The sequence below is a fragment of the Delphinapterus leucas genome, chromosome 7 (genome assembly GCF_059928025.1).
Source record: "Delphinapterus leucas isolate spDelLeu-1000000601 "Yukka" chromosome 7, BTC_Dleu_Yukka2, whole genome shotgun sequence".
In the NCBI taxonomy this organism is placed as follows: Eukaryota; Metazoa; Chordata; class Mammalia; order Artiodactyla; family Monodontidae; genus Delphinapterus; species Delphinapterus leucas.
Window position 1 is genome coordinate 4,770,950 of NC_143135.1, and position 17,526 is coordinate 4,788,475.

A 17,526-nucleotide genomic window follows, 5' to 3' on the forward strand; every position below is an offset into this window, starting at 1 on the left:
AGAACCACAGGCTCAAAGCCAGGATTTAGAAAGGCCAGTAGGTGACCTTAGGGGGTTGAGAAGTGAGGAGACAGCACATACTAACATTTATGAAGTGTTTACAGTAAGGCAAGAACTGTTCTATGCGCTTTAGATCCATGAACTCGTGGCTGTGGTTTCCCCATCGGACAGAAAAAGCAGCTGAGACAAAAAGAAGCTCTCCATCCTGGGTGGGTGGGGCGGCCTGTGAGTGAATGCCAGCCCCGGCCCGGAGCCCATGGCTCTGAGCGCTCAGCGGGGCCTGCGGCATCCGGGGGCCCAGAGGTGTGTGCCCAGACTAGCACAGGGGGACGTGGTGACTAGCTGGCTCTGGGGCATTGATAACAGCCAGGGGGACACTTGCTTATGCGAACAGACGGAGGAGGGAAAAGGAGCAGCTGTGACACAGCATCACGTTCTAAACACCACTATGGAACACCTGAGAAATTTTGCCTCCAAAGCTACCTCCTGGGGCTGGATGCCAAAACCCCAGGCTGGGGAGGTGTTATACACGGAGGACAGACACAGCACAAGCTCGCAGCAGATCCCCTGAACAAAGTGCACAGAGCCCCTGCGCGTCGGGCTCTGGCTGCTCCTGCCATTTGGGCAGGACAAGCCCCCGAGCCCACGGACAGCAGGCTCTTTCCTGGGTGCAGCTGCTCGGCCTCCCCAGCGCAGGATCTGGTGCATGCAGCACGAGAGCTGGTGTCAGGAAGCCTGACCCGTCAAAAACCAATGGTGGTTCTCTCATTAAGGCCCCACACCCTGTCTAGTTATTAAAGCCCAAGCAAGGTACAAGAGAAGACTTCTAGAAACAAAGAATCAGGCTTTATTTTGTTGTCGTTTTTTAATACAGGTATGGTGTAGTAGACATCTGTTAGTCTCGCATTCAGTATGGCCAACCCACAGAAATGAAAGTAGAAACTCAGTGAGCTTGTGCTCGCTCCTGCCCCCGGGGCTGACACCCTCCCACCCCCAACAGCCTTTGTGCTGCCCACCCGTGCCCCCTCCCTGCCACGCGAGTGGAGAAGAACAAAACACCACCCCAAGGAGAAACCCTGAGTGCCCTTTCATCAGCAGTGGGTGGGATGAAATAAGACACCGTGTTTACCTTGGGTGGGATGGAGAAGCCAAGCAAATCCAGACGGTACAGGGGCAGCGCGTGCACCCCTGGAGCCAAGTCGGTGCCCACAAAGCTCTCCACCAGGCGAGACAAGAGCGTGCCGTCCTTCCACAGTCCCCGAGGTCCGGGCCGCATCAGTCAGCATCCTTGAGACAAGCGAAGGGCGCCCTGTCCTCTGGCAGTGCTAGAGTCCTGGGGAGAGCACCCGAGGACAGTGTCTTCTGAGAGGAGCTCCCAACAGAAAGGGTCCCTGAGGAGGCGCGCAAAGGCCAGGCACAGCAGCCCTGCCGTCTGTCCCAGGGGCACTGCCGACTCCACTGTCCTTGAGGGCTAGGTCTGCCTCGGGAAACCTCATGAAAGGTTTCCACACCATTTACAATGGAAAAGTAAATCAGAAATAAGGCATTAGACATTTGATGTTTTATTTCCACACGCAATGTAACGTTTAGGCACGCTGCTTGGGATGCTACTTCTAAAAAAAATCGTTGGCCATTTTTCAGAATATCCTTTTGGTTTTAAATACTGGTCAGGAAAAACAAATGATGTAAAAATACGTGAATAATTTTCTATTACAGAAATGAAAAACTGATTTGCATCTAAAAGTGCAGGAGGTGAAGTAATTTAACCCTTTCACCAGACAATATGGCAATATACAATATATTGCTTCAGCTGTTTGAGAAGGCTGTGATGTATTTTTATACTGACATAGAAAATTATAAATTACACTGAATTAGTATCCATAATCACTATATATGTACACAAACCAGTTCTTAAAAAAAAATACACTGGTTTAGAATTTACGAGTGAAAACCTCACAAGGTACAGTAAAACAATTAACATGCTCAGGTGCCGGATTTTGATTTCTAGTTTAAAAACACTAGCCTGTAAAATGAACGCACTCTAATTCCATTAGCAGCACGAGCATTTTTCCACTGACTTGCCTAATATGATTTAGGTATGTGAGATACGCAGATTGCTCTGAAACTTTCATTGGTGTTGCTTGTTAACAAGGTAAATTTTGGTGAATGGGTTAAAAGGCAGATGAACAACCAAAACAAAACAAAAAACAAAAACAAAGAAACCCCCAAACCACAAGCCATGTACACTCCAAATATTCTAGTGTTTCACCTGTAGGGATAATCAGTTCAAGCAAACAAGACTTTAACAGAACATATGGCTTTACAATAACATCAATTTATCAACTAAGTTGTAGCAATAAATACTTAATCTCTACCAATAGACTTACATTTTTTGATCCGCTTTAAACAATACAGAAAACAGTTACCAATCAAAAACTGGTTATAAAAAGAACACCAAGTATTTCTTATTCAAAATCACTTTTGTAAGTTAGAACAACCAAAATAACACTTAGAGGGCATCTCAATCCTATAACTCCTCGCCAACCTGGAAGAAAAATGAATTCAGAACTTTGTACAAGGTGAAAAATGTATGAAAACTGCCTAATACTTTGGTCACACTAATAATTGTCAAATAGTTATGTTTCAAATACAATAGATCTGTGTATTCACTTTTATAAAACTATTCTTACAGCCATTTTAACTATAGTATTACTACTATTATTACATGGGTGGCAAGATCTTATTTCACAGGCTACCCATTATTTAGAACAATACAATATAAACATACGCAAAAATTCTTGGTATCTGTCAATGTGCAATATTTGTACACTTCTGGGTTTCTCTGTACAACGTCTTAGACTCTAGAATATAAAGGTTGCTGGTCCTGATCCCTTGCAGAGTGAGTGCAGCAGCGGTGGCTCGGCGGGCTCCCGACGCAGCCCCGGACCCCGCACGGTGGCGCCTGCGGTCCCCGGTCAGCAGCAGCAGCAGCGGCAGCGGAGCTCGCTCATCATACGGGGCCGTTAACCGCCGCATCGCCCGGCATGCTCGACTGCTCAGTCCTGCGGGGTGAGACCAACTCCGTGTAGCTCCCCGAGGGTGGGGAGCGTTTATTTGAACATTGTCTACGCAGTGCCTAGCACAAAGCCTGCACTCAGCAGTTACTTCATGAAATGCTTCTTAAATGCATTTTCCTAAAGCTCCAGAAAATCTAACTGAACGGCTCTAAGCTTCAGCTCCGGTGAACTAAGCACTTAGCAAGGGCTGCAGAGGAGCAGGGGCTCCGTGAGACCCACCACGCCTCAGCCTCTCAGAAGCACAGGGACAGACTGGTCAGTGGTCCCCGAACCTTCAGGAGCTATTTGCTCATCCCTCCTTCAAAACAGCTCGTTCTCTGTTCTGTATATTGCAATCCATATAAAATTTCACTTGATAAAAATAGGATTTTGCTACTGGGGGCTGGGGGCGGGGAACGACAAAAGTTTGTAAAAGGACCAACTTTGAGAACAAAGGTGTGCACTTTAACACGTGCTCCCCCGAAGCAAACATCAGGGGTGATGCTGTGGGGGGCGGGGGTGGGGGAGAGGGGGATATGAAAGGAACAAAGTGGTGACAGGGTACCCAGGACCTTCCTGCCGAACTACAGTGTGACCTACGTCTTATGAACGAGACTTGGGAAAAGATGTTTAGAGCTGAAATTGGGAAGCACAAGCACTCTTGAATCGGCACTCCAACTTTACAGAGTGCTTCAGACCCCTGCTAATCCTAACAGAGACCCACGAAGTTAGCTCCACTCACACAGCAGACTCTACCTACGTTCCATGGTGTCTCAATGTATCACAGAGACACAGGCACCAGCATTCTGGAACCAGACACAGCTGGGCACATGCCCTGCTTTCGCCACTTACAAGCTGTGTCTTAACCTCTCTCAGCTCAGTTTTCTCCCCCTGTAAAAGGGGGACAATAACCCCCGCCCCCGCAAAGAGATAAGTATACAACGTATGCAAGGTACCTGTTTGCACACTGCTGGCACAGATACCATACATACTTAATACTGAAAAATAAAATTTTGTGGCAATGAAAAGCTCTACGTGCAATAGTGCACATCTGTCAACCTCAAAATTAATATTTGGTTGTGACAGGAACCATCTCGGTAAGACTGCATACAGAAAGTCCCAAATGGCTATCTTCATTGTCAACAGTGCCGTAAATTGCTTTTAGAATGCAAATGTGACACATCAGAAAACCTACCTCTGTCCCCGCCAAAACAGCAGCTCAGATGCCCCGACTGCCCTACCTGAAGTGGGACTCCTATTCCTTCATCCAGCTTTATTTAGTCTTCATGTCCCTATATATTATCTGTGGGGTCTGTTTTGCTACTGTTTTATCACCAGGCCTAAACCAGTGGCTGCTGCACTCATATGTGTGTTGGATGGAGGAAGGACAGGCAGACAAGTGATGCCCCCTCTTCTCCCACTGGCTCTCCCCACCTTTCTCCTCCACTGCCTGAGTCCTGCAGATCGGGAGAGGCAGGGCTCCACATCCCAGATGTGTCTCTGCACGAAGAGCAAGTGGGCCCCCCGAGGCAAACACTTCTGCACTCCAGAGCCCATTAACCGATCCCACAGGCTGGCTGTATCACTCATGTCAGAGAAACCAAGAACACACTCCAGGAGCAACGACTCCAAAGTGGGACAGGTTAGATATCTTGTAGGCAGCTCTCCATATAAAGGAAATTTACAGGGAGACACTAGGGAGGTGACAATGACTGCTTAGGTTATTACACCTACAGAGGACCTTTGAAAAAACATACCAAACCCTAGGCAAAAAAGTGACTTGCCCAAACCCTTAGATGCACAGCTGGGGCTGGCTCCCCTGCAGCCGGAGTGCCATCCCGTCTTCTCCTCCCAAAGCCGCCACTAGAGCCAGCACGCACAAGTAGTTCTTATAATTAATTTGTTTTATACACACACACAAGTTTTTAATTACAAAAGCAAACCCCTCATCCCAGCTGTAATTTCCATGAAAGAAACAAAAGCAGGGTTTCCTACACTATGAACATACAGGTTTACTGACCAGTGAACAGAGAGTGCCCCCTGCTGGTTCCCAGTGGTTACACTGCCCCTAAAATGCCTAGATTTGGGGGCATCAGGTGAGAGGGAAAGTACTTCTCGGAAATGGCTTTAAAAGTTACTTTATTCCTTATGGAAGGAATATACAAACTTGGATATATTTAATTAAAACAGTTCAGTCTGCGTAGCACTGAGCGAAGGTCCTTGTGGTCCAAGGGCAAGTCCTGAACTTCCCACACAAGCTCTGGAGCAACAGGAGGCCGCCCTCGCCCTGCCTGCGGGGCTGCACACAGCCCAGGGTGGCCCTTGCGGGCTGGGGCTCTGGCTGGGCCTGTCCCTCCAGACCACGGGCTCAGTCTAAGCAAAAGGTGACTAGAGGGCTTCCCTGGTGGAGCAGTGGTTGAAAGTCCGCCTGCCGATGCAGGGGACACGGGTTCGTGCCCCGGTCCAGGAAGATCCCATGTGCCGCGGAGCGGCTGGGCCCGTGAGCCATGGCCGCTGAGCCTGCGCATCCGGAGCCTGTGCTCCGCGACGGGAGAGGCCACAACAGTGAGAGGCCCGCGTACCGTTTAAAAAAAAAAAAAAAAAAAAAGTGACTAGACAGATAATGTCACATTTCAAATCCCTTGGCTCTGGTGGTGGGATTTTCACACTTCATCCGGACAAGATAAATATTTTGCAAAACAAAACCAAAGAGGGACTTATCTGAGAGTGGAGAGTATTTAGCCACACATATGAAAGGGTCTCCAGGAAAGCCCTCCCGTGTGTCACGTGGACACATCCGTGGGAACCGGGCACTAGGGAGCCGCTTGTATGTGCCTAGCAGCTGGGTGACTACGGCACTGAGGGAACCCAATCCTGGAAGGGCTCAGTATCAGCCTCAACCTGGTGCCTCATCAAGAAAAAAAAAAGGGGGGGTGGGGGTGGGGATATGCCAGCATGAGAGACCCTTCCAGCCCAAATAATTTCTCAAAGAGCCAGTGATGTTACTGAATCTCCAAAAACCAGTTAGTTTTCAGCTTCTGCAGTAGGAGATGAACTGTTACGTCTAAGTTCTCAGCTCAGTCACCCTGATTACCATATGGAACTGAGAAAATGCTTCTGTGCAAGTCACTGAACACGTGAGGACAACGGTAACGACCCCCCACCGCCATACCAGCTTCCCTCCCAGCTCCCAGGAGACAAAGCCAGAGCAGGGCCCAGGCAGGACGGCCGGAAGCAGGTGGTTACCTCTGCTCTGGGCTGCTGCTGGGGGGCCGGGGGGCTGCAGACTTCCCCTCTGCCGTCTCCAGGCTCTCCGCCACATCTTTACAAGCAGCATCTTGAGAGGTAGACAGTTTTCCTTCCTCACTGCAGTAAAGAGGACGACAGGCAGCGTTAGACGCCCGACGCGGCAGCACCGGGTGGAGGAGGAGGGCGCATGCACTTGGCTCTGGAAGTCATGGCGGCCATGGATCCAAGCCCCGGGGCTGAGCATGCTGGTGGGCGGGGGGGGGGTCACAGGGACCACAGACACGACTGGGAAACCATGGAAGGGGAGGATCACACACAACTGGGAGCCGAAAGAGGGACCATGTAATGCAGCTGGTGTCTGGTAAAGAATGGTCCCCCATCACTGTACATACCGGTAGGATTTCAACACTCTGAAGCCAAGTGTGCAAAACAGAAAAAGAAATGTACAAGAGTTTCAGAATACTCCTATAAATGAGGTATTTGGGGGAATAATATGTCCACGACTGCACATAAGCAGAACTGCAGACTCGGTGAAGGTGTCAAAGGAACCTGTTTGAAGGAATGAGTCTTTAGTTCAAGATTTCTGCCTTCAGGGCCAATCCCCCACCAGCTTGCTGGCTGACGTCGCGTGAGCCACGCAGCCTGAGCCAGGGTGAGCTCCCGAGCTGTCCTCTGACTGCATGAGAAGGACAAACCATGAGGGAAAGAGAGCCAGGAACAGTGGCCAGAAAGGTAAAAACCGGTCCTGAGGGGTCACAGAGAGGATTGGGGAAACAAAACATGAAAGGATGATTTTCCCCTTAGATAGAGCTCTTGCAGAGAAAGACAAGGAGCAAATGCTGTCAACTGTCTGTGGGCGGGGAATTTAGACTTCTGCCTATCTTGTGTCTGGCATTCCCACTTTGACACAATTCAAGACGGCACTAAATTGAGCTTAAGGGCAGCTAAAGGTTCCCTTCGGGACAGTCCATCATTCTTAGTGTGGGGTCCTGTCCCAGATTTGCTTAGGAAAAACCTCACTTTAGGATGACTTCTCGGTGGCTTTCAGACGGGTCTGGCAACTTACAAGGAGGAAAGTGAACGGAAGTCTAGCTCATTACTCCTCCTAATTTATCCCCATTCTCCACTCCCTGCCCACCAAAGTAACTATCCTGATGTGTTCAATACATGTTACTTTCATTCTTGTGCGTGTATTCTGAGACACATCACTGGCCTGGAACCACACACCTCCCTGCATTTATCTCTGTACCAGCACAGTCTGGAGGGCCATCTTTTCCTGCTGCCTGTAGCACAGCATCCCACGGTGCACACCTCCCGTTCTACCGCGTTCTCACAGCGACCGGTGCCTCTGTGCACAGGGCTGCAACGCTGCCACTGCCTGCTGGGGCCCCGGTGGACCTGCTGGGACACTTCTCGGGGCTCTACACCCAGGAGTGGAAAATACTGGTCATCCTTCCAGCCAGCATGCCCACCAGCAGGGCGACAGGGCTCCTGTAGCCCCAGAGCCCCACCAATACTCAGCATTTCCCACCTTTCCAATTCCTGCCAGTCTAGTAAGAGGTGTCTGATATGAATGAGTTTTGAGTATCTCTTCTTAGTTTTGCCCCTTTGGGTTTCCTTGTCTGTAAACTGCCTAATGATATTTTTTGCCCATTTTCTGATTTGGGTTTTCTACATCTTTTCCTTACTGGTTTGAATATTAAATGTTAATTTCTGGCTGATTTACAGCTGTAAGCTTTCCCCCCCTCAATTTGCCACCTGCCTCTTAATTTTGTCTACAATACTTTATTAGCCAGAAATTCTTAAATTTGGTGTAATCCAATTCTATTCTTTGCATGAGGTTTATGCTTTTGGAGGTTGCTTTGTTTTGTTTTGAAAAAGAAGTCCTTTTCTGTCCACAGGTCAGGATACACTGCATTTTCTTCTAACTACCATGAGACTCTGGCCACATCACTTAACTCCAGTATATCATTTTCGTCATCTGGAAAGTGGGAGGATAGCCATGGTACTTATAGGGTCCTTGAAAGAAAGAAACGAGTTAACACGTGAAAAACATCTGGCACAGCGCCGGGCACACAGGAGGCGCTGCACGTGTGCTCTCACCCTTCGTGCTCAGGCTTCACTGGTTCCCTTAAAGTGAGCCCGCCTCCATCACCTGCTACGCCATCCGCCTTGGGACTGAGCTCTCTCTCACCACAGTGGCCCCTTTAACTATCTGTGTGCTAATATTACACTGTTTTAAGTATTTTGACTTTGCAGCATGACCAGTACTGCCAGGGTAAGTCTCTTATTTAACCTTTCTATGGCTCTCTAAGCAATCTGGGAAACTTTTTATTCCACATGAATTTTAGAATATGCTTATCAAGTGTCTTAAAAATCCAACTGAAATTGTGACTGGGACTGCACTAAACTTACAGATTAATTTGGTGATGGTGGGTGTCTCTGCAGTACTGAGCTGTCCCATCTCGTGATGGCCTTCACTTGTCCAGATCTTCTTCTGTGGCTTCTTTTATTAGCACTTTCGAGTTTTCTCTATAGATATCTGGGTTAAGATAATTCCTAAATAATTTATAGTTGGATGTATTTTGTGACTGGCACTTTCCTTTTTATTCTATATACAACCTAGTTGCTTATTACTGATGTAGAGAAAGGCTACTGATTTTTTAAATTGCTCTCTTACCTGGCAGCTTTGCTGAAATCTAACAAGTCTGCTACTGACCTAGTTGTAGTTGATCATTATCACCTGCAAATAATCAGTTTCATCACGTCCCAGCTCACCTTTACCTATACCTCTATTTCTTTTTCCTTTCTTCTTAACACTCCCCAGGACTGCCTATACAGTGGCAGTGACAATGGGCATCCCTATTTGCTCCTTCCATGAAAGTTAATGCAACTAAAATTTCTTCATTAAGTATACTTTTTGGTGTAGTGTTTTGGTATTTAGCTTTTACCAAGTTAAGGAAATTCATTTCTCTTCCTGATTTGCTCAGTGTTTTAATCATATATAGCTTTTTTCAAAAGCTTCATCAAAAACATCAAATGACCTTCTTTCACTCTATTAATATGCAGTGAATTACACTGACAGATTTCTTGATGGTGAACCATCCTTGCAGTCCAGGGATAAACTCTAACTGATCATTATGAATTATTTTTAGTATACTGTCGGGTTCAGTTAGCAAATATTTTATATAGGATGTTTGCATTTAATTTGCTTGCAAGTGACATAAGCTGATCATTTTCCGTAATTATCCTTATTTGTTTTGGAATTAAGATTTCACTGCCTCATAAAAAGATAAAGGCAGCTTTTGCACTTTTTCTATTTTCTGTAACAATTTAGATAGGAATTAATAGATTAACATGCATGGAGGGACTTCCCTGGCGTTCCCGTGGTTAAGACTGCGCTCCCACTGCAGGGGGCATGGGTTCCATCCCTATTTGGGGAACTAAGATCCCACATGCCTCATGGCACAGCCAAAACAACAAACAAACAAACAAAAATGCATGGAATAGCACTGAATCATTACTGTCACTGACGCGAGGCTGAGGCTGACCCGTTAGTCTGCTCCTTGTTTTCCTCCACCAGTAATGGCTTGTTTGTACTCTTTGTCAACTTAGAAAAGTTATTATTAGATTGTGTCTCTTCCTTTGATATTAGGTTCTTCCTATATCCTGCTACTGCATGTTTCTTTGCTGGTTACGGCTTGTCTTTTCATTTTATTGTGTCTTTTGGAATACCAGAAATTAAATAAAGTCAAATTTATTAAACTTTCCCCTTATGGTTTGGCTTTTTTATGGTTAAGAAATCCTTTACCGTAAAGTTGTAAGATACTCTCTTATGCTGTCTTCTGAAAGTTGTACTTTTGCCTTTCATACTTATGTTGAGAGAGAGATTTAATTTTATTTTTCCCCAACATTGGATAATCACTATTTATTAGTCCCTTCCTTCCTCACCAGCTTATGTCACCCTAACACGTAAGTGTACGGGGTCTGTCTGTACAACTCTGTGCCTAGGTCACACGCATCATCTCAATAACAGTGAGTCTTGCTGCCTAATACCGTGAAGCCCCCTCACTTTACTCTCTTTAACATGATCTTGGCTATTCTTGACTCCCCTTGATCTTCTCTGGGACTCTCACAATCTGCTTCTCCCTTTCATAAAAACTCCACTGGGATTTTGATGAGAAATACGTTCATTTTATAGATTAATTTGTTACGAAATGCCAAAGATATCGTCCCATTAGCAAACATAGTATATCTCCCTATTTATTTAGGCCTTTGTTTTTTTTTCAGTCTTAGTTATAGACAGCGTTTAACTTTTCATTTAAAAAGGGGGAGGGACACATCTAAGACATCTTGTGTTGGCTTATAAGGTGCAATTGATTTGTGGGTTCATCCAGTAAACTTGTTAAACTTTCCTCATAATTCTAATATTTACCTATAGATTCCACTGGAATTTTTTATGTAGAAAATCATAACCTACAAACAAACAGTAACCATTTTATCTCTTTCATATCTGTTTTTATTTATGCTGCATGTGCTAAGACAAGCAGCACAGTGCTGAAGAGAAGCAGTCACTGCAGGGTTCGCTGTCTGGGTCATGTCTTTGAAGGGACTATTTCTTCAAAATAATGCTTCACCGTTAAGAATAAAGTCTGCTGTAGACTTTCAGTAGACACTTTTATCAGTAGCTATTTTCTATTCCTAGGTTGCTAAATAGTCACAAACAACTTTAATTTTTATCAAATGCTTTTCTGTCTACCGAAGGTCCAAAGGGTTTTTATCCTTTTATCTGTGAATTACCTTCAATAATCTTTACAATGTTATAACATCCTTACATTCATGCGATACATCCTTGGTCATGACTTAAAAACACATTGCTGGATTTGGTTTGCTAGCTTTTAACTTTAAAGTGCTCTACATATAGACCCACGCATGAAATTAGCCTACAACTATTTTTTCTTTCATGCTTTGCTTGACTTCATGAGTTGGGAAGCATTACTTCTCGTGATCTGAAAGGGTCTGTGTAAGATGGAGACCAGAGCTCTAAGCACTGGTTTAGTTGCAGTCTGTAGGTTTTTTTTGTTTTGTTTTTGTTTTGCGGTACGCGGGCCTCTGACTGTTGTGGCCTCTCCCGTTGTGGAGCACAGGCTCCGGACGTGCAGGCTCAGCGGCCATGGCTCACGGGCCCAGCCGCTCTGCGGCATGTGGGATCCTCCCGGACCGGGGCACGAACCCGTGTTCCCTGCATCGGCAGGCGGACTCTCAACCACTGCGCCACCAGGGAAGCCCAGTCTGTAGGTTTCGATAGAACTTTTTCATTACTCTTTCAGTTTTAAGTTTTTCATCTTCATTATGATTCCTTGTTGATCCATGAGTTTAGAAGTGAGGCTAATTTCCAAATATGTTTTTTTAAAGCTATCATTTTGCTACTGAATTCTGCTGACTGCATTATGTCTGGAGAAAATGATCTGTATAGTACCAAACCTTTGGCTTAGATGGTCCAAGCTTTGCAGCCTGCCTGTATCCAGTGCAATTCCTATCATGGCTAGAAATTGTCAGTTTTTTATACTCACGTATTTTGAATCCATCAGTGTTCTGAACCTACAGTCTTCTAAACACTATTAAAAGGGGAGGGGTGGGACTTCCCTGGCGGTCCAGTGGTAAAGAATCCTCCTTACAACGCAGGGGACGTGGATTCGATCCCTGGTCAGGGAAGATCCCACATGCCGCGGGGCAACTAAGCCCGTGTATCACAACTACGGAGCTCGCGTACCTCAACTAGAGCCCGCGTGCCGCAAACCACAGAGCTCGCGTGCCACAACTAGAGAGAGAAAACCACAGGCCACAACTAGAGAGGAGCCCGCGCGTCGCAACGAAAGATCCTGCGTGCCTCAATGAAGACTCAACGCAGCCATAAATAAGTAAATAAATAATCTTTAAAGAAAACGGGGGGGGGGGGGGAGGAGGACCACTTAATGAACCAAACTCCATCTCTTTGTTAAGATTCGATGAATTTAACGGAGATATTAGAAAGGTGTCAGGCTAATGTCTGAACCCACATTTGAATCAAATTAAAGCTGTTAATATCTGCGGTCTCTGTCCCCTCTGCCTCCCCCGCCCCTCCAACAACCTGCAGCTGCCAGCACGCTGTAGCCCTGGTTACCTTTTGAAGACCGCGGTTTCTGTCTTGGCGTCCACAGTGAGGCTCAGAGTTTCCTTCACGCCGCCATTCATCACTGTCTCAGTTACCTTGTCTGTACTTTCTGCATCCTCCTCTCCATCAGAGCTGGCTTCCATGGCCACACTGCCTGGCGCTGAAAAGGACACACAGCTGAACGTCACGAACATCTGTGCAGACCCAGCCACCCAACGTTACCTCTACTGCTTGAAGAAGAATGAAAGTGACATGATCTGCCTGTTGCTGCCTCTTAGCGATGCCCACAGGAGAGAAGCTGCGTGGGTTCCCTGCAGCGTAGGACCGGTGAGTACCCCCGTCTCCCCAGCTACCTGCACACCCAACTCTCTCCCAGTCAACTCTCCTGCCCCTCATGTTCTCCAGTTCCCAGCGCAGGACGGGTGGTCGTATATTCTACAACCACAACCCACCAGAACCCAGTTCATGGTTTACCCATGCACCCTTCTCATTCATCCTTCTCCTCTCACTTGTCCCACACTTGGGTCCTATTCTTTTCTTTTTTTAAAGTTACCTTTTTGTGGTTCCCTGTGGATTATTTCTTTGTTCTATAAGAGGGAGCCATGGGGTATACCGGTTATGAGTGTAGGCTCTGAAGTCAGACTTCCTGAATTCACACCCAGCCTTACCACCTTACCACTTACCAACCTCAGAGCCCAGGGCAAAGAACCCAACCTATGCCTGAGTTTTCTTATCCACAAAATGGGGGTATTTGAAGCCACCTGTAGAACCGCTATGGGACAAATTATGTCATCTATATATAGAATGTTTACAAAATACTAATTTCTGGGTTTATTAACTTCCTGCCCCTTGGGTCCTGTGCCCTCTACCTGTACCCTCATTTCCTTTCTAAGGACTGGCTTCTCTGTTTCCTCCACATACTATCCACGCCCACTCCTCGCCCCCTCACTAACCTCCGTGCTCTCCCCCCACCTCCCACGCCCCTCATCAGGTTGAAAATAGTTCAGGGCCTATGCAAGGAACAAGTGCATGTTTTGAAAAAGATAGCCACTGGATACCCTTGACCATTTCACCTATTCACAAAGGTGGGAAGGAAATAAACCACCACAGCGCCTGAAATGTGCCCAGACATACACATATGCACCAAGAAAGCAAACTCCAAGGGACGAAAGAGCTGGGTGCAAGATGGGTTTGGCGCACACATGACTAGTTCTGGTTTTATTCACCCTGGGTGCTGTAAGCTAGGCCATTCATCCTTTCTGGGCCTGTTTCCTTTCCTGTCTTGAGGGAACCGAATGACTGGTAACTTAGATCCCTACTGTTCTAGGATCAGCATGCTGTGGTTCTGGCAAACATACACAACTTCTTTTCCTCAACAGCCCTGCTCACATCAGACCCACCATCTCATTTTCCTGGGTCCTTGGAGCCCCTGAACTTTTTAAAAAACCTGCTTTGTGGACAAAGACAACTTTTCCGATCTAGAAAACTCAGCATAAGTTATAGTGTGAACCACCACCAAAGGAGTGGCCCACAGGCTGTGCCCCGGCGCTCTCTGCACCCACCTTCCGGCTGCACTGCCAGCGCAGCCACACTGGGCGCCAGCGGGCCCACTGGCTCCGTGCTGGTCTCCATTTCCACTGGAGAACTGCTCCTTAAAGAGTCTTTTGTACTTTTAGAAGAGAGAAAATTCAGAGGTTAGCAGTGGGAAACAGACATCGGTTATCATTATTCCCAAAAAACCTTTAAACATCAGTTGCAGTTCCACTGGGGGACACAGTTGGTTACAGACTCCAGTGAATGACACACAGATCTGAGCACAGACGGCGGCTGGGAGTAGCACGTGAGTGTGGGTGGGCCGATATTCTGCTCAATCAGCAGGGCAGTCACACACGGACTTCTCAGAGGTTTCTAAACAGTTTCAAAATGCCCCCAGCCCCTCATGGTCACATAATCACCAGGCTCCCAGGGCTGGCACATCAGTGCGTACGCTGTACAATATGAACTGTATCTACAGTGCCACTTTTACAAAAATCCTTATCACCTCAAGCCAAACTGCCTAGCGGGCGGGCCTGGCCCTCCTAATGATATTTAGTGAGAAAACACGGCCTGTGCATAAGGGCTTGTAAAGGTAAGCAAGATGCTCCAATAACATTCTCAAGTAACCAGAAAAGCAAGAGCTGGAAACCTGATTGTCCTGCACTGGAAGAGTCAGTGAAGTAATTCATCATATTTTGGAGATATTTTCCATAAATCTCACTTTTACCTCTGAATAACGGCTCGCTGCTATTATTAGAGGTGCTGTAAAGTCGCCTCTTTGGTTTGTCTGTAACGGTACATGCTAGTTCATAACAGTTTGTCTTCGTATCTTTTCCATTAGCAGTGACTGTTTAAAAACATCACTGGTTAGGATGGGGAAAGCAACGAAGTCTTTCAAATGGGGTGCTGGAGATTGATTGTTTTTCAGTAGATGAAATAAAACAACGTTAATCAAATCAAAGTAAGTCTAACAAGACATGAAGTCCATGGTTAATACTCAAATGCTGACAATATTATTCAGGAAAACTACAAAATGACAGGTTGCTATTACTGAGAATTACAGTTAACAAGATTGACAGCCATACCTGTCACACCCCTTAATTTACAGCACTAGACCAGCTACAAGCGAAATACAAGCTCGTATTATCTATTCAATTCAAGATATATTCTGCATTTTTCTGTAATATTCCACACTGAGGTGTCTGCCAGGAATTCTTTGGCTTCACCTTGTTCCCAAGCCTGTCCCGACACCTTCATCAGCACTGTGCTGACTTGCTGGCCATATCTCCCCAGCCTACTTTGTTATGATCTACCCCTTTCCCAGTTCATCCTGGATGAAAGGAGGAGGAGGACTGTTCTTCTTGTAACTCATAGCTGTGTCAATCCCTCCCCCTGCTGATGCTCTATCTTGTTTAAGGCACTATATTCAACTTGGAAAAAAATCAAGGTGACCAACAGTGTCAACAACACCCATGGCATCCTCGGTTCTCCTGTGGAAAGCTTTAGAGAGCTGGTGCACATGCTCACCTCAGGGAAGACGCGAACTCGGAAAAAGAAGCCCAGCCTGTCTCCTTAGTCGGCACTGGCTCCTCTGTGCTCCAGACGTCAGAGCCCACAGAGTCTAAGGGAGCACCGTGCGTTGTCTCCATGGGGACATCAAAGCTGGCTGACCAGCTGGGCGCTAAAAAGAGGGGAAGGATTTCATTTTGAGAACACCTCAGTAGTTTACTATGACACAAGTATTTTTCAAAAACAGATGTGCAATGATGAAAAGCCCACAGTTGTGGGCCAAGGGCACTCGAATACACCGTGGGTAGAAGCGGACATGGTACAGCCACTTGGAGGGCAGTTTGGTGACATCTACCCTATTATAAAACTGTGTGTTCCCTTTGATCCCTTGGCAATTCCTCTCTATGATTTTTTTCCAATAGAGATTATCACACAAGAATACAAAGCCACACATAAAAGAACACGTTGATGTTAATTTTTTAATTTTGACAAAGGTACCAAGGTTATATTAACATCGGGAGGAAGATGGGTGAAGGGTATACAGCCATTCCCTGACAACCTCTGCAACCTTTCTGTAAATCTAAAATTATTCCAAAATAAACAGTTTATTTTTTTTAAAGAAAAGCATGCCGGCTATTCAACTGCAGTAAACTGGAAACCTTAATGCTTCCCAGTCCACGACCGGCCACGCTCCACACTCATGCTTTCCACGGCCGCCCTGCAGTCTACTACCGTTAGCACAAACAACAGCAAGGCTTCCTGTGACATAATGAGGAATATGTGTTTGGTCTCTGCAACCTTTCTGTAAATCTAAAATTATTCCAAAATAAACAGTTTATTTTTTTTAAAGAAAAGCATGCCGGCTATTCAACTGCAGTAAACTGGAAACAACCTTAATGCTTCCCAGTCCACGACCGGCCACGCTCCACACTCATGCTTTCCACGGCCGCCCTGCAGTCTACTACCGTTAGCACAAACAACAGCAAGGCTTCCTGTGACATAATGAGGAATATGTGTTTGGTCTCTGACCACCCACCCCCCAAACCCTTGGAACCTCTGAAGTGACAGACGGGTGCTGATGAGATGACTGGCAGCTGGGGGCTCCTGGACAGCCGCAGGGTGGGGGCCGGCGAGGGGCAACCAGGTGGCGAGAGGGTTGGAACTTTCAGACCTAGCCCACCACCCCTTCCCCCAACCTTCCGGAAGGGCAGAGGGGCTGGAAGTCAAGTTAATCACTAATGATCAATGGCTTAATCGATCATGCCCACTTAACGAGGTCCCCATGAAAACCCAAACTGCTGAACTTCAGAGCTTCCGGGGTGGCGACAGGGGGTGGCACATCACAAACTCCATGGGGATAGAAGCTCCTGTGCTTGGGGCCCTTCTGGGCCTTGTCCTATTTACTTCTTCATCTGGCTGTCCATTTGTATCCTTTAAAATATCCTTTGTAATAAATTGGTAATAGTAGGTAAAGTGCTTCTCTGAATTCTATGAGCGGTTCTAGCAAATAATCAAACCCAAAGAGGTCCCTGGAACTCCCTATTTATAGCCAGTTGGTCAGAAGGACTGGCTGGGACGGGGCAGCTACCTGTGGGACTGAGCCCTTAACCTGTGTGGTCTGACTCTAAACCCACGTAGTCAGTGCCTGAACCGAGCTGCACAGGACACTCAGCTGGTGTGGAGAAATGGTCTGTGTGGGAAACTCACACATTTGGTGTCAGAAGTGAAGTTTTGAAAGTAGAGAGGAGTTTTTTTCTTCTTGACTCTCTAGGTCCTGCAGGCACAGGAGTGCGTTCAGAGGTGGGAGTGGCGGGACTGCAGGGGCGCTACTCCCTGTCTGTGCTGCTCCTCTCATGCTGCAGTTTGGGTCCAACCTGCCGGTCTCTGTTTAAATGTCGACACCTGAGATGTGTCCCTTCAGATGGAATCAGGTCTGTTTGTTTGCTCGCTCTCATCACACACCATGCTTTCCTTCACAGTAACTCAATGCTGAGTCCCCAAATCCTTGCTGGGACAAGCTGG

General features: G+C 46.7%; 1 protein-coding gene across 25 annotated transcripts in view; it reads right to left on the minus strand.

The window, feature by feature from the left end:
• Nucleotides 1–824: 824 nt before the first annotated feature.
• PPP6R3 (protein phosphatase 6 regulatory subunit 3) overlaps nucleotides 825–17,526 on the minus strand; it is a 127,084-nt gene continuing 110,382 nt past the window's right edge. For 19 of the 25 annotated variants that reach the window (XM_089914382.1, XM_089914380.1, XM_089914390.1 and 16 more), the window contains 5 exons: nucleotides 15,523–15,676; nucleotides 14,022–14,128; nucleotides 12,469–12,619; nucleotides 6,303–6,422; nucleotides 825–1,333 (listed from right to left, as the gene is read on the minus strand). In XM_089914382.1, the coding sequence (XP_089770508.1) occupies nucleotides 1,276–1,333; nucleotides 6,303–6,422; nucleotides 12,469–12,619; nucleotides 14,022–14,128; nucleotides 15,523–15,676 (590 nt within the window). In that variant the 3' untranslated portion in view covers nucleotides 825–1,275. Of the gene's footprint in view, nucleotides 3,063–6,302; nucleotides 6,423–12,468; nucleotides 12,620–14,021; nucleotides 14,129–15,522; nucleotides 15,677–17,526 lie in introns of all 25 variants that reach the window. The other 6 variants (XM_022591187.2, XM_022591182.2, XM_089914393.1 and 3 more) reach the window with 1 other exon arrangement.